Source organism: Nerophis ophidion, linkage group LG13, assembly GCF_033978795.1.
Source record: "Nerophis ophidion isolate RoL-2023_Sa linkage group LG13, RoL_Noph_v1.0, whole genome shotgun sequence".
Taxonomy (NCBI): Eukaryota; Metazoa; Chordata; class Actinopteri; order Syngnathiformes; family Syngnathidae; genus Nerophis; species Nerophis ophidion.
This window is the reverse complement of record NC_084623.1, coordinates 52,122,265-52,141,376: the sequence shown is the minus strand read 5'-3', so window position 1 is coordinate 52,141,376 and position 19,112 is coordinate 52,122,265. Positions and strand designations below refer to the sequence as shown.

At 38.6% G+C, this 19,112-nt stretch overlaps 1 protein-coding gene across 1 annotated transcript in view; it reads left to right on the top strand.

The window, feature by feature from the left end:
- Window positions 1–19,112, top strand: part of tlcd2 (TLC domain containing 2) — a 51,477-nt gene that overhangs the window by 124 nt on the left and 32,241 nt on the right. The window contains exons 1-3 of the mRNA XM_061919182.1: window positions 1–448; window positions 517–599; window positions 11,455–11,537. The exon at window positions 1–448 is cut by the window's left edge and continues 124 nt beyond it. Of these exons, the coding sequence (XP_061775166.1) occupies window positions 270–448; window positions 517–599; window positions 11,455–11,537 (345 nt within the window). The 5' untranslated portion in view covers window positions 1–269. The remainder of the gene's footprint in view (window positions 449–516; window positions 600–11,454; window positions 11,538–19,112) is intronic.

The following is a 19,112-nucleotide window of genomic DNA, read 5'->3' as shown; positions in this document are numbered from 1 at the left end:
TCTGGTTTGCTTGTGTCCTTTCACCTTTGCCGAGGTTTCACCCCACAACACGGAGCTGTGTTGGCGGCGACACACACACGACAACACCTCCGCGCCTCATGCCCATCATTTGTCCGCTTTTTCCGGAGCCCGGGACCCCAAACGAGCGCCTTTTAGGGACCTCCAGCCAACACCGCAACTTTCCCGGTATGTGAGTTCGTGCTTGCGGCTTTATCAGCGAGACGAAGGCCGCGCACGGAACACCTTTCCTCCCCGCACTATTCCCCGCCATGGAGCTGAGCTCGGCCCTTCTCACCACGGCGGGAGCTTATGGATTCTTCCGCCTGGTCAACACCGGCGTGGGCAGGCTGCCGGTGCCAGACAGCGCCCGCAAGAACGCCACGAAATGGAGAAACATCTCCACGTCCTTCGTGCACAGTCTTGTCACCGCCATCTGGGCGCTCTTTTGGTAAACCAGGACTCCTTTTTCTCCAGGTTTCATCACGTGTGTGTGACTTTCAACTCTGTGTTTTCCAGCTTTATTCTCCAGCCGCACATGGCGGAAGATTTGATAGAAACACATTCGGTGTTTTCTCACGCGTTGGTGTCCTTTTCCATCGGTGAGTCCATAAAAAGTGATATATTGGGAGTAGGGTGTGTTCCTGTCACTGTGATGATGTCCCAGGGTGTGTCTTTACCCTTTTTATAGGCTTTATATGCGATCACGTGACCTCCAAGCACTTATATATATATATATATATATAAATATATATATATATATATATATATCCATCCATCCATCATCTTCCGCTTATCCGAGGTCGGGTCGCGGGGGCAGTAGCCTAAACAGGGAAGCCCAGACTTCCCTCTCTCCAGCCACTTTGTCTAGCTCTTCCCGGGGGATCCCGAGGCGTTCCCAGGCCAGCCGGGAGACATAGTCTTCCCAACGTGTCCTGGGTCTTCCCCGTGGCCTCCTACCAGCTGGACATGCCCTAAACACCTCCCTAGGGAGGCGTTCGGGTGGCATCCTGACCAGATGCCCGAACCACCTCATCTGGCTCCTCTCGATGCGGAGGAGCAGCGGCTTTACATTGAGCTCCTCCCGGATGGCAGAGCTTCTCACCCTATCTCTAAGGGAGAGCCCCGCCACCCGGCGGAGGAAACTAATTTCGGCCGCTTGTACCCGTGATCTTATCCTTTCGGTCATGACCCAAAGCTCATGACCATAGGTGAGGATGGGAACGTAGATCGACCGGTAAATTGAGAGCTTTGCCTTCCGGCTCAGCTCCTTCTTCACCACAACGGATCGATACAACGTACGCATTACTGAAGACGCCGTACCGATCCGCCTGTCGATCTCACAATCCACTCTTCCCTCACTCGTGAACAAGACTCCTAGGTACTTGAACTCCTCCACTTGGGGCGGGGTCTCCTCCCCAACCCGGAGATGGCACTCCACCCTTTTCCGGGCAAGAACCATGGACTCGGACTTGGAGGTGCTGATTCTCATTTATATATATATATATATATATATATATATATTAGGGCTGGGCAACGATTAAAATTTTTAATCGAAGTTAATCGCACTATTTCTCAGATTAATCGCGATTAACTGCATTGTATACGCAAAGCCCAACAATGAATTCAAAAATAGTGTGTAGTGCACCTTTATTGGAATATTCTCCCACATGAACAAAAGCGCCCAAACATTTGTTGTGCAAACACAATTTAAATCAGTCCTTGTTAAACAGTAGCAGTTAAATAGCATATTTTATGAAAATCAACTCAAAAAATGTAAATACAAACATTTACGCTTACTGCCACTGCCAGGGTATTTAAGTTATCCTGGTTGTTATGGAAAATAGATATAATCTACATACAAATCTCTGAGCCACAATCATAACATCTGAGCAGGCAATTTCTGAAGTAACAGCAGAAACATTTTTTTTTATCAGGGATCTTATGTTTAAAAAAACCTATATTATAGGTAGTGGGCTGTTTTAGGGAATTTTTGATCAAATTATCCGTAGTAGCAATATTAATAATGTCGTGTTTATTCTGCGTAGTGCACTTAAAATAATTATGACCATATCTAGGAATTGATATGATGGGAATTTTCCGATTGTTTGCTTGGTGCTTTGATAAACTGAACGCATATACATGGTACTATATTGTGATGTTATGAGCCAGGGAAAAAAAGAACTACCCTACCCAGCATGCAACAGGAGTGACGAGCATGCGCGGTAGCCCGGTATAGGTTGTGTCGCCATGACGGCATCTTGTATGTTGTGATATGCACGCTCTGAAAGCAAACGTTAAAAACTCAGCCAACACTCCTCGTCTGCATTATTCATAAATAGACAGACAACACATATACTCCGCTGCTCCACAGGCCGCTGGATGTAGCCGGCAAAGTATTCCCATGCTAGCTAGCCGGTCTAGCGAGCACGCGTCATTCAGTCCGAAACGGCCCGATCTATCCACATTCAGAATTGTCTGGCGGTCGTAAGTGATCCCGGAGTGACCACGCTGTAAACCAGCCATGAAATTTGCAGAATTGTCCGGTATTTTTGCCGAATGTTCCATCTTTACAAAGAGCCCCTCGACGCCGGGCGACGCCATCTTGTTAAGAAAAGGCGTTAACAAAATAAAAGCATGTAAACAACATACGCAAATGTGCGATAAAATAATTGTCGGCGTTAATAGATTGATGAGTTAACTCATCAATTAACGCATTCATTTGCCCACCCCTAATATATATATATATATTAGGGCTGCGAATCTTTGGGTGTCCCACGATTCGATTCAATATCGATTCTTGGGGTTGCGATTGGAATATATATCGATTTTTTTTTTTCGAATCAAGGCGATTCTCGATTCAAAAACGATATTTTTCCGATTCAGAACGATTTTGTATTCATTCAATACATAGGATTTCAGCAGGATGTACCCCAGTCTGCTGACATGCTAGCAGAGTAGTATCCATCCATCCATTTCCTACCGCTTATTCCCTTTTGGGGTCGCGGGGGGGCGCTGGCGCCTATCTCAGCTACAATCGGGCGAAAGGCGGGGTACACCCTGGACAAGTCGCCATCTCATCGCAGGGCCAACACAGATAGACGGACAATATTCACACTCACATTCACAGCAGAGTAGTATATTTAAAAAAAACAACTTTTATAATTGTAAAGGACAATGTTTTATCAACTGAGTGCAATAATTTAAATTTGTTTTAGCTATTAAATGAACCAAAAATATGACTCTTTTTATCTTTGTGAAAATATTGGACACAGTATGTTGTCAAGCTTATGAGATGCGATGCAAATGTAAGCCACTCTGACACTATTGGTTATTTCTAATGATTATGTCAATGAGGGATTTTTAATCACTGCTATGCTGAAATTATAACTAATATTGATACTGTTGTTGATAATATTAATTTTTGTTTCACTACTTTTGGTTTGTTTTGTGTCGTGTTTGTGTCTCCTCTCAATTGCTCTGTTTATTGCAGTTCTGAGTGTTGCTGCGTCAGGTTTGGTTGTGGAATTGGATTGCATTGTTATGGTATTACTGTGTATTTTGTTGGATTGATAATGAAAAAAAAAATAAAAATAAAAAAATAAAAAAATCGATTTTAAAAAAATGAGAATCCCCACACCCCTTAAAAAAAAAAAAAAAAAAAAAAAAAAAAAAAATATATATATATATATATATATATATATATATATATATATATATATATATATATATATATATATATATATATATACACACACATACAAACATCTTCTTCCTCTTATCCGTGGTCGGGTCGTGGAGGCAGCAGCCTAAGCAGGGAATCCCAGACTTCCCTCTCCCCAGCCACTTCGTCCAGCTCTTCCCGGGGGATCCCGAGCCGTTCCCAGGCCTGACATAGTCAGGAAGACGTAGTCTTCCCGACGTGTCCTGGGTCTTCCCCGTGGCCTCCGACCGGACGGACGTGCCCTAAACACCTCCCTAGGGAGGCGTTCAGGTGGCATCCTGACCAGATGCCCGAACCACCTCATCTGGCTCCTCTCCATGTGGAAGAGCAGCGGCTTTACTTTGAGGACACTTTTGGACCCCCAATTATTTTAGTGTGATTTGTTTTTAAGTGCCATTGCTCAGAAAATAATAATGAATCAAAATCCAAAATTAAGGTTCCAATTATTATATAATCTCAAATATTCCACCTAAAAAAGTTATTGGGTGAAAATATTGCATATTTTGTGTTTTTTCCATTTTTTTTCTAATGTTAATCTAGAGATTTAAAACTTGCATAATAATAAAAATTATAATACTGAATAATGACACATTTTTAAGTTTTTTTTATCTGACCAAAACCCTTTGGGGTCCCCGGGATCATAACTGAGTGGAGGCCTGAGTGTATATTTTTTATACATATATTGTATTGGTTTTTAAAATAAAAATTATGAAAATGGTCCCCGCTTGCTCTGATTTTTCAGTGTGCGGCCCTCAGTGGAAAAAGTTTGGACACCCCTGGTTTAACACGATAATTACGAATAATACCGCTAGTAATCACAGTGCTAAAAATACCGTTCAAAATATAAAACATTCTCATGCATTTTATCCATCCATCCGTTTTCTACCAGACTTGTTCAAGAAGTCGCATTAATGGTAAGAAGTATTTGATTTATTAATGGTTAACTTCAGAATAAGAATGTTATTAAAAATAATAGATTTATTATACTCTAAACATGTTGGTCTTACTTAAAAATGCACACATTTAGTTGTATTCAGTGTTAAAAAAATATTAAATGGCTCTCACAGAAATACATTTGAAAATATTTGGCTTTCATGGCTCTCTCAGGCAAAAAGGTTCCCGACCCCTGCTCTAGCAGATGACTTTTCAAATGATGCTACACATTAGCAGGAATGCTACTTTTTGTAGCAGCACTTTTGCCCCACACTTGACAAATTCCGGTTGTCCGTTCGACATATTTTCCCACTTGTAGCCAAACCAACAGACGATGGAACCCCTGCTGTTTTTCTTGGGAATTAATTCTTCCTTCACTTGTTACCATTAAAACAGATAAAATACTAAGGCTAAAACACAATCAGTGAAACATAAACACAAATCATGTCAAATAGTGGATTTTCTGTCGCTGTGTCTATTTATATATATATTTTTAATGCTTTGTTTAAAAGATTTAAGTTTGTGTTTAAGTACCTTTTGAGCACATTCAATAATACTGCAATATTTTCATGTCGTTAAAACCCTAATCAAAATGCAAAAGTGTGATTAATCGGATTAAAACATTTAATAGATTGACGGCACTATTAATAATACTATAAAAACATTAGCACATGGCCCTGACTATAGTGTGTGTTTGTGTAAAAAATGCCTCGCCTTATTTATCTCAAAGAAGCGTGGTGTAGGAGTGGTTAGCGCTGTTGGCCGGCAGCAAGAAAGTTCCAGGTTTGAATCAGCTCAGGTCACTCTGTTGGGTTTGTGTGTGTGTTTTTTTCCCCCCTCTGGAAGCAATCTGTTAAACATGAGCGCACATGTGAACCCCTCCGTCTTAAAATAGAAATTGTCTCAATGAATCCTTCAACCGTTTAAAGGCCCCCAAAGTGCGCGTTCACTGGCGGTGTGCCACACCGCTCGGACTCCCCCAGGAATTCCCGGGATGTTTGACATTCCTCTCAGAAGCCCGGCCCTAGGGACTGGCGGAGCAAAGCGCGGCGCTGCTCCTCCAGCTTGAATAGAGAGCATTATATCTGTCGGTGGCACCACGCGTCAACCCCACGCACTCCGGTGACGTCGCTCGGTCACAAGTCCGTGGTTCGCAGTGTTTATTTCCACTTCTTCGAACCCTTCCCACAACGACTGTGGTGTGATTCCGGGGTTTCAGTCAATTGAGAGAGGCCCTCGTTCCAGATGTGCTCCTACCCGTATTGTGGCATTTTTTATTTGTGGCTCACAACTTTTGTTCAATAATAAACCTTGTTTAGGGCCTCAAACCACTGTCTCCTCATCAAATCCAATTAGGGCTGCTGTGTAATGTGTGTTTTTCTTGGGTCAGGTTGCGGCAAACACTATTCAATCAATCAATCAATCAATGTTTATTTATATAGCCCTAAATCACAAATGTCTCAAAGGACTGTACAAACCATTACGACTACGACATCCTCGGAAGAACCCACAAAAGGGCAAGGAAAACTCACACCCAGTGGGCAGGGAGAATTCACATCCAGTGGGACGCCAGTGACAATGCTGACTGAGAAACCTTGGAGAGGACCTCAGAAGTGGGCAATCCCCCCCCTTCTAGGGGACCGAAAGCAATGGATGTCGAGCGGGTCTAACATGATACTGTGAAAGTTCAATCCATAGTGGCTCCAACACAGCCGCGAGAGTTCAGTTCAAAGCGGATCCAAGACAGCAGCGAGAGTCCCGTCCACAGGAAACCATCCCAAGCGCGAGGCGGATCAGCAGCGTAGAGATGTCCCCAACCGATACACAGGCGAGCGGTCCATCCTGGGTCCCGACGAGCGGTCCATCCTGGGTCTCGACTCTGGACAGCCAGTACTTCATCCATGGTCATCGGACCGGACCCCCTCCACAAGGGAGGGGGGGGCATAGGAGAAAAAAGAAAAGAAGCGGCAGATCAACTGGTCTAAAAAGGAGGTCTATTTAAAGGCTAGAGTATACAGATGAGTTTCAAGGTGAGACTTAAATGCTTCTACTGAGGTAGCATCTCGAACTGTTACCGGGAGGGCATTCCAGAGTACTGGAGCCCGAACGGAAAACGCTCTATAGCCCGCAGACTTTTTTTGGGCTTTAGGAATCACTAATAAGCCGGAGTCTTTTGAACGCAGATTTATTGCCGGGACATATGGTACAATACAATCGGCAAGATAGGATGGAGCTAGACCGTGTAGTATTTTATACGTAAGCACATGAAATATATACCGTATTATCCTGGACCATAGGGCGCACCGGATTATAAGGCACACTGCTGATGAATGGTCTATTTTTGATCTTTTTTCATATATAATGATTATAGGGTGCATTAAAGGAGTCATACTGTATATACATAATTTTTTTCTAAATTGAAAACACTTCCTTGTGGTTGACATAAAATGTGATAGTAGTTCTTTGGTCCAAATGTTGCATAATTATGTTTTACAGATCGTCTTAAAGCCGCTTTCTGACCGTCACTTCAGTATGCGCTGTTTTGTGGGCGGTCTTATTTACGTGGACAAGTAAAACTTATTAAGTTGAAAAACTTATTCGGGTGTTACCATTTAGTGGTCAATTGTACGGAATAAGTACTGTACTGTGCAATTTACTAATAAAAGCTGCACTCAATCAATCAATCAGTGGCTCGCCTTCGGCAGCTTCTTCTCTCCGTCGTCTTTGTTGCAGCGGTGTAGCGTGCAAGGACGGGAGTGGAAGAAGTGTCAAAAGATAGAGCTTACTTAAATCAAAACCGGAGCAGCGTCTTCTCAACCGCCGGAAATATGTCCTGTGAAAAAACGTCCGACTGGAACGCTCTATTAACTAAAGTTCCTTGAGTGAATAATGTAAACTCACTACACCGGTATGTTTTAGGCAAGGCAAGGCAACTTTATTTTTATAGCACTTTTCATACACAAGGCAGACTCAAAGTGCTTCACAGACAACAAAGTGAAATTAAAGAAAAATAAAAGCAAAATTAAAATGCAGACCACAAAATAGCTTTTCCTGGCAGCTATAAGTAAGAACTATACACCACTTTATATTAGAAATGGCAACATGAATGTCACATAACAAAAAGATAGAGAAAAAGAAGAAGCTTATCGACTTTGGTGTCGACACGGACTACAAAGACAGACACGCGCAATTTTTCGGGACTTATGCAGATCCCAAATACAGATCAGCAGGTACCAGAAGGTACGAAAAGGTGCTTTTGCATAATATTGCGAAACAAAACGCCAGATTATATGTTTTACCTTCTACACACAGCATAATACTACTTGTATGTTGAAGCACAGTACAATCCATCAAGTGTTGCGGCTTCATAGCTTACCAAAGTCGTACTAAAATATTTTTGATAGATTTTTGAGTGCCGTGTGATGTTCTATATTTTCAATGGAACATATAAAATGTTGGTGTTGTTTACTTGAGTCATATTGCAGTCTACAAATATCTGGTGTGTGACTGCCATCATATGGCAGTCTACACTTATCTCCTATTGAGGTGGCGACTTGTCCAGGGTGTACCCCGCCTTCCGACCAAATGCAGCTGAGATAGGCTCCAGCACCGCCCGCGTTTCCCAAAAGGACAAGCGGTAGAAAAATGGATGGACTTATCTCTCATGTGTGACTGCCATCTACTGGTCACACTTATCATTTCACCATGTACCAAATAAAATAGCTTCGAGGTCGGTAAGCAAAACCAGAATTATTTCGTGTTATAAGGCGCACTGTCGAGTTTTGAGGGAAAAAAAGGATATTAAGTGCGCCTTATAGTCCGTGAAATATAATACTTGAAATATTAATTAAGAGGTTTATGCCAGCATGGTTGCACACGCCAGTCATTTTGTCAAAAAATTATTCCATATGTGTGTACCAGTTAATAGATATTCATCTCACAAAACCCCTAAGAGGGGAAAAAGCAAGCGTCTCAACTTTTTTCAGCCAACTGTTCCATTTTTGCTTTGGATTGATGTCAGTGGAAAATGGCCGATTCCTGCAAGATGATGCTCAAAATGCTCAGTTTATAAAGAGTTTAGACTCCCTTTCATTTTTAAGTCATCAGATGTGGACATGTGTAAAAAATAGACACTGTAGAGCAATTATATTTTTGTGATGCAGGTGATGATGTACTTACTTACTGTAAGGGACAATGAAACATCGCAGTGTCAATATTTTGTCTTTGCCCTAATCAAACTCAGTGGTGTAGCCGGAAAGTATTTCCTTTTTCCGTATTTTGTTGGGGGACAGCCTTATTTCTAAATGCAATAATGTATTTTCCCTACTTGAAATTCTACACTCAACACTGCAAAATGACAGCATAGAAAAACAATTGTTTTTAAATGTTTGCAGATTTATATATTTTTAGAAAAGTAAGAAATGTAATGTATAAAATATTCACTTTTTCAATTTTTTGTTGTGTGACAGCTTTATTCCTAAATTAATAAAAAGTTTTCATTTTAAAATTGTACACATAACACAGCCGAATGACTGCATGGAACATTTTCTTTTTGTAAATGTTTGCAAATTTATTAAAAAAAAAAAAAAAAAAAGTAGGAACTCTCATGTGTAAAATACTCACTTTTTCATTTTTTGTTGTGTGACAGCCTTATGTCCAAATGGGATGCATATGTTTTTCCCTTAAAATTCTACACACAACACCGCATAATGACAGCATGACATTTATTTTTTAAATGTTTGCAAATTTAACAAAAGAGTAAGAAATCTTACATAGAAATACTATTGATCTTTTTTTTTTAATTGTGTTGTGTGTCAGTCTTGTTCCTACAATGATTTTACTTCCTTAAAAATTCTACACACCATTTTTTTTGGTAAATGTTTGCAAATGTATTATAAAAAAGTAAAAAAACTCAGGTGTAAAATATTAACTTTTTCTATTTTGTGTTTTTTCCCATTAGAAAAACAAATGTATACACTCAGCTATTTTATAAAATGTGTTCAAATTTATAAATAAATAAAAAATCCCTTAAAATTCAACACACTGCATAATGACAAAATTGATTTTTTTAATGTTTGTAATTTTACTAAAAAAACAATAGTAAGAGTTTTCTTGTGTGAAATATTCCATTTTTCAATTTTTGTGACAGCCAAATTCCTAAATGGAATAATTTTTTTCCTTAAAAAATCTCTACACAAATCCCCATTATGACCACATTAAAAAAATAAAAAAATAAATATATATATATATATTTTTTTTATGTTTCCAAATTTCTTAAAATTAAACAGGAAATCTTAAGTGGAAAATATTCCTTTGTATCATATTTTATTTACTGTGAGCCAGCAATATTCCCAAATGGAATATTTATTTCCCTATAAAATTCTACACACAACACCCTGTAATGACATGTTTGTTTTTGTTTTAATGTAAGTAAGAAATCTCATGTGTAATGTATTCACTTTTTCTATATACTGTTGTGTGCCAGCCTTATTCCCAAATGGAATATATAATTTTTTCCCCATAAAAAATTCCAGATAACACCCCACGATGACAGCATGAAAAACATGTTTTGAAATGTTTAAAAAAAAAATATATATATATATATATATATATATATATATATATATATATATATATATATATATAAAATCATTGCCAAAAATATTCGCTGCCTTTGCTCAATTTTTGCACATTTTTTTTTTTGCATAATGTTAAAGCCACAAGCGTGTGTACCGTACGTTGATACATAAATACGATTATACGATAAAAGGATAATATAATTAGAAATAGGCACCTCCATTTCTCTTGATGTTTTTCAGGTTAAAATGACAGGATTATCATTATTTATTTATATCTAATACCAAAAAACATTTCTTTATTACTGTGTGTGTATTCTTATATCATGTTAAAATGACTATATAGTAATGTACGTCTACAAAATGAATGAATGGTTTATTTTGAGCCATGCAAACAAAACAAGAGAATGACATAAAATACAGAAGAAATATATCGATACATTATTTTTACACCTACATTGAAAACATTACATGTGACTAATCTTTTGTAGATGTCAAGAATGGCTCAAAAGGGAGTGAGAAGAAATTAAACTTATTAGGTCCCACCCCTATACATATACAATATATATATACAATATATAATACAATAATATATATAATATAATTAAATTCAGTGGTTGCTGCTATATATTGTCTATATAAAATACATTTAAATTCACACACACTTACATATATACATATACACACACATATATATACAAGGACTGAATACTTTCTTAACGGCGGACACATTTGCCATTAAATCCTTATTTTAAACGTTGTAGTTTTCTGCCACTTCTGGGTTTAAACACGTAACCTAAGGCCTTCATGGTAACAATCATCTAAACATGCCAACACATCAGTATTGGGTCCAGGTCTCACGTTCCCCCACATAATAGGGCGACTTCCAACCTTACCAAAGAATCCCACGCTCGCCCGCACGCCCCACATCCTTTTTATTTTTCCAGCGTTCTGAAAAGCTGTCGCCATGGATACGACTGATTGTGGACGGAGGCTGTTTGGGAGTCGGTGGATATGAATAGCCCCTCTCCAAGACGCCTCTTAGTTGCCGTCGCGGTTGTCATGGTAGCGAGCCCCCCCTCCCACGACTGATGGCTTGAAAAGGATATGGCAGCACTTGAGACGAAAAATCTGTTCCATTTTGATGAATGAGTGAAGTGTAATGACCAGATTGTTATCAGATTTATGGGCCAAGTACGTTCAACACATGTTCTGTCCTGACAGGTTACTTCATCTATGACCTCTTGGACATGGTGACGTACCAGAAGATAAGCCAGTCCTGGGAGCTTGGCTTGCATCACGTTGTAGTAAGTCCTGACCTTATTGTTCAACTTTACTTGCTTTTGCACAGCATGTCCCATCGCGACTTGGGGTGGGGATCGAAAACCCACTGTTTTGAGTCCTGGGAATCATTTGCCAGTTTTGTTAACGATGCCCTAACAGATTCTTTGGATGTTACGAAAACAGTTATAATGATAACCGCAGTAAAACTCCCGACAGTTAGTATTACCGTTTTAATTTAAAAGCATCGTAAAAAAACCCTAAATAAACTTAAAATTTTAAACCTATCTGGATAGGCCAGACAAGCATTGTGATAAAATATTGAACTCTGTCAGTCTTAGATAGATTAGATATATAGTACTTTATTCATTCCGTCAGGAGAGTTCCTTCAGGAAAATTACAATTTTCAGCACAATCCCATTCAAGATCAGACAAACATTACAGCGAGACAGAACAGGATCGCTGACGGGTCTGCCGGCTTCCAGCGCCCCTTACAAAAAAAGATGAGATACAGGTAAACAAGGGGAGGGGGGGGGGGGGAATAGAAGATTAAAATGAAATTTAAAAAAATCGGTCTTAGCCTGGGCCTTGGAGAGGGGGTGCAGACGGAGGCCAAGGGGAAAAAAATAAATAAATAAATTAAAAAAAAAAAAAAATAAATAAAAAAAAAGCAGAGGTGGGAAGTAACGCGCTACATTTACTCCGTTACATCTACTTGAGTAATTTTTGGGATAAATTGTACTTCTAAGAGTAGTTTTTATGCAACATACTTTTACTTTTACTTGAGTATATTTATAGAGAAGAAACGCTACTTTTACTCCGCTCCATTTATCTACAATCAGCTCGCTACTCGCTACTTTTTTTTTAATCGATCTGTTAATGCACGCTTTGTTTGTTTTGATTTTGTCAGACACGCATTCTAAGTAGGAACTACGCATGCCTGTGTTTCACCAATCAAATGCAGTCACTGGTGACGTTGGACCATTCAAACAAAACCAGGCGGTCACATGACCGTCACACGACGAATCCGACCTAAAAAGGTTGAACAACTTATCGGGGTGTTACCATTTAGTGGTCAATTGCACGGAATATGTACTGTACTGTGCTAATACTAATAAAAGTTTCAATCAATCAATCAAAAGTGTAAAGGAAATAAGACACTTTTTATTTCAACCGTACTTCCCGTCAAAAGCCTAAAGACTGATCGCACAGTTCCTGTCTTCACAATAAAAGCGCCGCTCCATCGCGCCTGCGCTAACAAAATAAGAGTCTCCGAAAGCCAGAGCATACAAGCTAGCAAACTACGGAGTTTGCCGCCAATGTATTTCTTGTAAAGTATATAAAAACGAATATGGAAGCTGGACAAATAAGATGCCAAAAACCAACGACTTTCATGTGGTATTAGACAGAAAAGAGGAACTTTTTTTCTTCTCCATTTGAAAATGTGGACATTATCAGCACAATACTGTCTGATTCCAATCAATACAAGTCATCAGAATCAGGTAATACACCAACTTATATTCTTGTCTTCATGAAAGATAGGAATCTATATGTTAAACATGCTTGTATATTCATGAAAACACCTTTAACATGTGAACAAAAACGGCAAAAAATATCAATTATGTGCTGTATATATGTTTATGTATGTATGCATATATATATATATATATATATATATATATATATATATATATATATATATATATATATATATATATATATAAATATATATACATACACACATATATATATATATATATATATGGTATGTGTGTGTATGTATATTTATATATGAGGTAGATCACCTCCACTTGGTCATTTATTAAGTAATTGATTAACTTTAAAAATCTAATTGGGGTGTTACCATTTAGTGGTCAATTGTAGGGAATATGTACTGTACTGTGCAATCTACTAATACAAGTTTCAATCAATCAATCAATCAATCAATCAACCAATCGATGAATGCCTACTGAGCCTATTTTTTTTTATTTTCATGTTTTATTATTTAATATATATTATTGTTTTAGTTTCTTAAGAGATATTCCTGGCTATTAATTTGTTCATTGCTATTTTTATGTTTTTGTGCATTATTTGTTGCCGTAATCATTAAACAAACAGGTTATTCATCAGTTACTCAGTACTTGAGTAGTTTTTTCACAACATACTTTTTACTTTTACTCAAGTAAATATTTGGGTGACTACTCCCTACTTTTACTTGAGTAATAAATCTCTAAAGCAGGGGTGCCCATTACGTCGATCGCGAGCTACCAGTCGACCGCGGGTGGTGTGTCAGTCGATCTCGAGCCAGGCTTTTAAAAATAATAGACCTAAAAATTAGTGATCATCAATCTTCACCAAGACGTCACTTAAATGACATTCACGGTACCGGAGGGTCTTGTGAGATGACGCTGGCTGCTGCAAGATCATTATTATTAAAATATGACCGAGAGGAAGCCGAGAAACACTTTTTATTTCAACAGACTCTCGCGCCGTACCTTCCGTCAAAACTCTAAAGGCCGACTGCACATTTCCTATCTTCACAATTAAAGCCCTGCTTCATGCTGCCTGCGCTAACTAAATACAGAGTCTCGGAAAACTGGCGTGCACAAGCGATCCCTCAGAAAGCTGGCGTGCACATCACTTGTGCACGCCAGCTTTCCGAGACTCTTATTTTGTTAGCGCATGCAGCATGAAGCAGGGCTTTTATTGTGAAGATAGGAAATGTGCAGTCGGCCTTTAGAGTTTTGACGGAAGGGACGGCGCGAAAGTCTGTTGAAATAAAAAGTGTTTCTCGCCTTCCTCTCTGTCATTTTTTCATAATAATGAACTGGCAGCAGCCAGCGTCATCTCACAAGACCCTCGGGTGCCGTGAAGGTCAATCAAGCAAGCTACGGAATTTGCCGCCAATGTTTTTCTTGTAAAGTGTATGGAAGCTGGATGAATTAGATGCCAAAAACCAACCACTTTCATGTGGTATTGTACAGAAAGGACAACTTTTTTTCTCCTCCATTTTAAAATGTGGGCGTTATCATCATTACTGTCTGATTCCAATCAATGCAAGTCATCAGAATCAGGTAATACACCAACTTATATTCTTGTCTTTGTGAAAGAAAGACATCTATATGTGTTACACATGCTTGTATTATCATTAAACACATTTAACTTGTTTACAAAAATGTCTCTTTCATAAATAAATAAATATAAATGATATATATAAATGAGGTAGATCCCCTCGAGTTGGTCAATTGAAAAGTAGCTCGCCTGCAGAAAAAGTGTGGGCACCCCTGCTCTAAAGTAACAGTACTCTTACTTGAGTACAATTTCTGGCTACTCTACCCACCTCTGGTCTTAAGAGATAATAATTATGGAATAGATGTCGAGTAGGGGCATGAGTTTTGTGGGCATGCTGGGGGCGATAGATGGGAACCAAGCTCCAGAGCCTTAGATTTTGCCTGTGGATGACTTGATAGGCTTGACAAGCATTGTGATAAAATATAGAACTCAGTCAGTCTTAAGAGATGATAATTATGGAATAGATGTCGAGTGGGGCCATTAAACTTGGACCATGACAGAGTAGTCATTCAGGGTAGGGTAAAATATCAATATCCAAACGTATCGCATAGCTTTCTGTAAAGATACAGTAAAGATGAAATGGTATGAACATCGATTTTCAACACCAACTTCCCCCTGATCTTGTCGCAAACAAACATGGTGTCGATTGTGCGGGACTTTTTCGCTGTTTCAGAAGGAAGGTAATTTGCGTACTATTGGCACCAGATGTTTTGCAAACGTTTTGCTAGGAGGGGAAAAACCCTCACTCATCGACACACCAAACCTTATCAGCCACCTAAATTGCTATGACAGTGTTACAAAAGTTTCCGAAGACGCCAAAGAAAGTTGTGTTCCAGCTCAATGGACATTTAAAAATAAGTAGATATGAATACAGTATGTGTATCGGTTTAAAAAAATATTGTGCGTCCCTCAACATTACACATTTTAATCTGATATTTCACTCTTAAATTGTAATTTCTTTCTTTTTTTGTGTGCATAAGTAGACTTGACTAGATACATACAATTCATTGCGCCTAATTTAGTGCTACTTCTACCCGACCATACAAAACATTGCAATAATATCTTATTGTTTATTTACGCTGTGATTGCTGCCACATGAGCCGTGCAGTCAGATTGCGCCAGATTGTGAATGGCGGACGGCAAAGACAAAATACCTGTCTTTCTTGTCTGGAACAAGCAAGGGAGGGACAAAGAGACAATAGTTGCGCAACGTGACCACTTGGAGCATTTTATGCCATGAGAAAGTGTAACTCCGCCTCCCTGTCTTGTTCTTCAGTTACTGCGGTGGTGTCTTCTGCAGGAACAGGTTGGATGAGCTCACTGCTCCACGTGAATGCTTCAAACAGACAGTCGGAAGTCAATTAGACAAATGATGGTGCACGTTGTACAGATATTTTGTAGCCGCTCACTGAATTCACAAGGGCTTTGATTGGGATAAAAAATTTGGAGCCGATACGGCATCAATTCCAGATAACTGCAAATCAATGCTCAATACTCAAAGGTAGCAAAGTTCTGTAATGTTTTGTATGATGATGTGTTAACAAATGTGATTTTTTTTTTTTATTAATAGCTTTTGCATTTTTGCAACATTTAACATTGAGTTAAACTGTGCGGCCCAGTTGTTACATCTTGTTTTCTGACACTTCTGAGTCTCATTCGCAAGTATGCGTTTGTTTCAGCTTGTCCTGGGTGTGTTGCCTTAGTCATGAAGTAGTCTTTAGCATAAAGTTGAATGTGCCAGTGTTGTCTTACAAAGTGTTTATACAAGAGGTGTCCAAACTTTTTGACTTTGGGGCTGCTTTGGGCTAAAAAAAAATTTGTCTGGGGTTGAAAACCGACTGCATGTAAAGTAACTATGTGTACTGTATATATGTATGTATATATGTGTGTATTAAAGTTAGCACAGCTTAATTTTTGTTTCATCTGACATCACATGGACAAAGATAACCCCTTCTGGAGGAAGGTTCTGTGGTCAGATGAAACAAAAATTGAGCTGTTTGGCCACAATACCCTGCAATATGTTTGGAAGAAAAAAGGTGAGGCCTTTAATCCCAGGAGCACCATTCCTACCGTCAAGCATGGTGGTGGTAGTATTATGCTCTGGGCCTGTTTTGTTGCCAATGGAACTAGTGCTTTACAGAGAGTAAATGGGACAATGCAAAAGGAGGATTACCTCCAAATTCTTCAGAACAACATAAAATCATCAGCCCGGAGGTTGGGTCTTGGGCGCAGTTGGGTGTTCCAACAGGACAATGACCCCAAACACACGTCAAAAGTGGTAAAGGAATGGCTAAATCAGGCTGGAATGAAAGTTTTAGAATGGCATTCCCAAAGTCCTTTTTCCTGCACCATCAAGGTATATATTGACGCTGGTGATAATGTTCCCCTTTAAACGTGTAGACAATGCTGAAGAAACAAGTCCTTGTCTGAAAACCAACACATTTAGCTGAACTGCACCAATTTTGTCAAGAGGAGTGGTCAAAAATTCAACCAGAAGCTTGTGGATGGCTACCAAAAGTGCCTTATTGCAGTGAAACTTGCCCAGAGACATGTAACCAAATATTAACATTGCAGTATGTATACTTTAGACACAGCAGATTTGGTCACATTTTCATAATAATTTCATAAAAGAACCAAACTTCATGAATGTTTTTTGTGACCAACAAGTATGTGCTCCAATTCCTCTATCACAAAAAAACAAGTTGTAGAAATTATTGGAAACTCAAGACAGCCATGACATTATGTTCTTTACAAGTGTATGTGTTGATTGCGACTGTATATACATATAGATAGACAGATAGTACTTTATTGTATATTGTGTATGGTCTATATATATACGTATATGTATATACATATATGTAAGTACAGTACAGGCCAAAAGTTTGGACACACCTTCTCATTCAATGGGTTTTCTTTATTTTCATGATTGATTCACATTGTTGATTGTCACCGAAGGCATCAAAACTATGACACCTGTGAAGTGAAAACCCTCTCAGGTGACTACCTCTTGAAGCTCAAACAGAAAATACCAAAATAGTAATCAGAGCAAAGGGTGTTTATTTTGAAGAAACTAGATTATAAAACATGTTTTCAGTTATTTCACCTTTTTTTGTTAGGTACATAACTCCACATGTGTTCATTCATAGTTTTGATGCCTTCAGTGACAATCTACAATGTAAATAGTCATGAAAATAAATTGAATGAGAAGGTGTGTCCAAACTTTTGGCCCGTACTGTACAGTATATGTATGTATATACATGGATGTATATGTATTTATATACGTGTATGTATATATGTATATATATATATACATTAATGTATGTATACACATATATACACACATAGCCTATACATGTACATATTTATTTATGTATATGCATATTATATTATTATATTGATGTATAATTAAAGTTAATATCATAGGGATAGGTTGATTGTCAACACTAAATTGGCCCTTGTGTGTGAATGTCGTCTGTCTATCTGTGTTTGCCCTGCGATGAGGTGGCAACTTGTCCAGGGTGTATGCCGCCTTCCACCCAATTGTATCTGAGATTGGCTCCAGCCCCACCCGCCACCCCAAAAGGGACCAGCAGTAGAAAATGGATGGATGGATGAATCATTGGATATTTAGAATATGTAAAATTCTGACTCCTACTTACTACATTGTGACCACCTCCTTAAAGATTTGTAATCAATCAAAGAACCAAATTCGGTAGCCATCCCTACTTGTAGAAACTGAATCTGGATCCTTCATCCCTGTGTGGGGTCAAGAGACGAATGCTCAGCGCCTTCTTTCCTTCCCTTCCTTCAAGGCCATGAATGGAGGCTTTATTTTGGCCAGCTGGCTGCAGATTGTCACCAGAGTGAGGGAGGGATGAGACTTCGCTTTCATTCAAATGTCTTTCTCTGCTTTTTTCACCCTTCACAATTGAGCCCAGTTTGTCCACATGAAGACATTCGAATTTGACGGTTTCTAGTCCTCACTTGACTCTTATCCTCTTCGCTGGAATTTGCCATGAGTAATAGTTAGTAGGGATATGGCAAAAAAGCAAAGTCAGGCATTGACCCTCTGGCACTCTGGCTTTTGGCTTTGTTCTTAAGTAGCCTCGTGGTAGAAGTGGTTAATTCCTTTTCTTGCAAATATTCAAGTGAAAAAATTCCATGGAATCTTTGGAATATTTTCCCTTTTTCTTATTGACTCCAGTGGATCTTGTTTCCATGCCACCACATCACCATATGCTTCCTTTGGAAAATGAGATGTCTTGTTAATGCTGGAGCAGGGTCGATTGTGGCTATTTGACGTCTTTGGATATTGCCGATTAAGGGTGTCAAAAAAAATAATAATTCGGATTAATCGCAATTCTTATTTGTACTTATTCTTAATCGATTAAAAAAAATCAAAAATCGATTAAAAAATAAAAATGTGTATGTATGTATGTATATATATATATATATATATATATATATGTATATATATATATGTATGTTTATTTATATATATATATATATATATATATATATATATATAT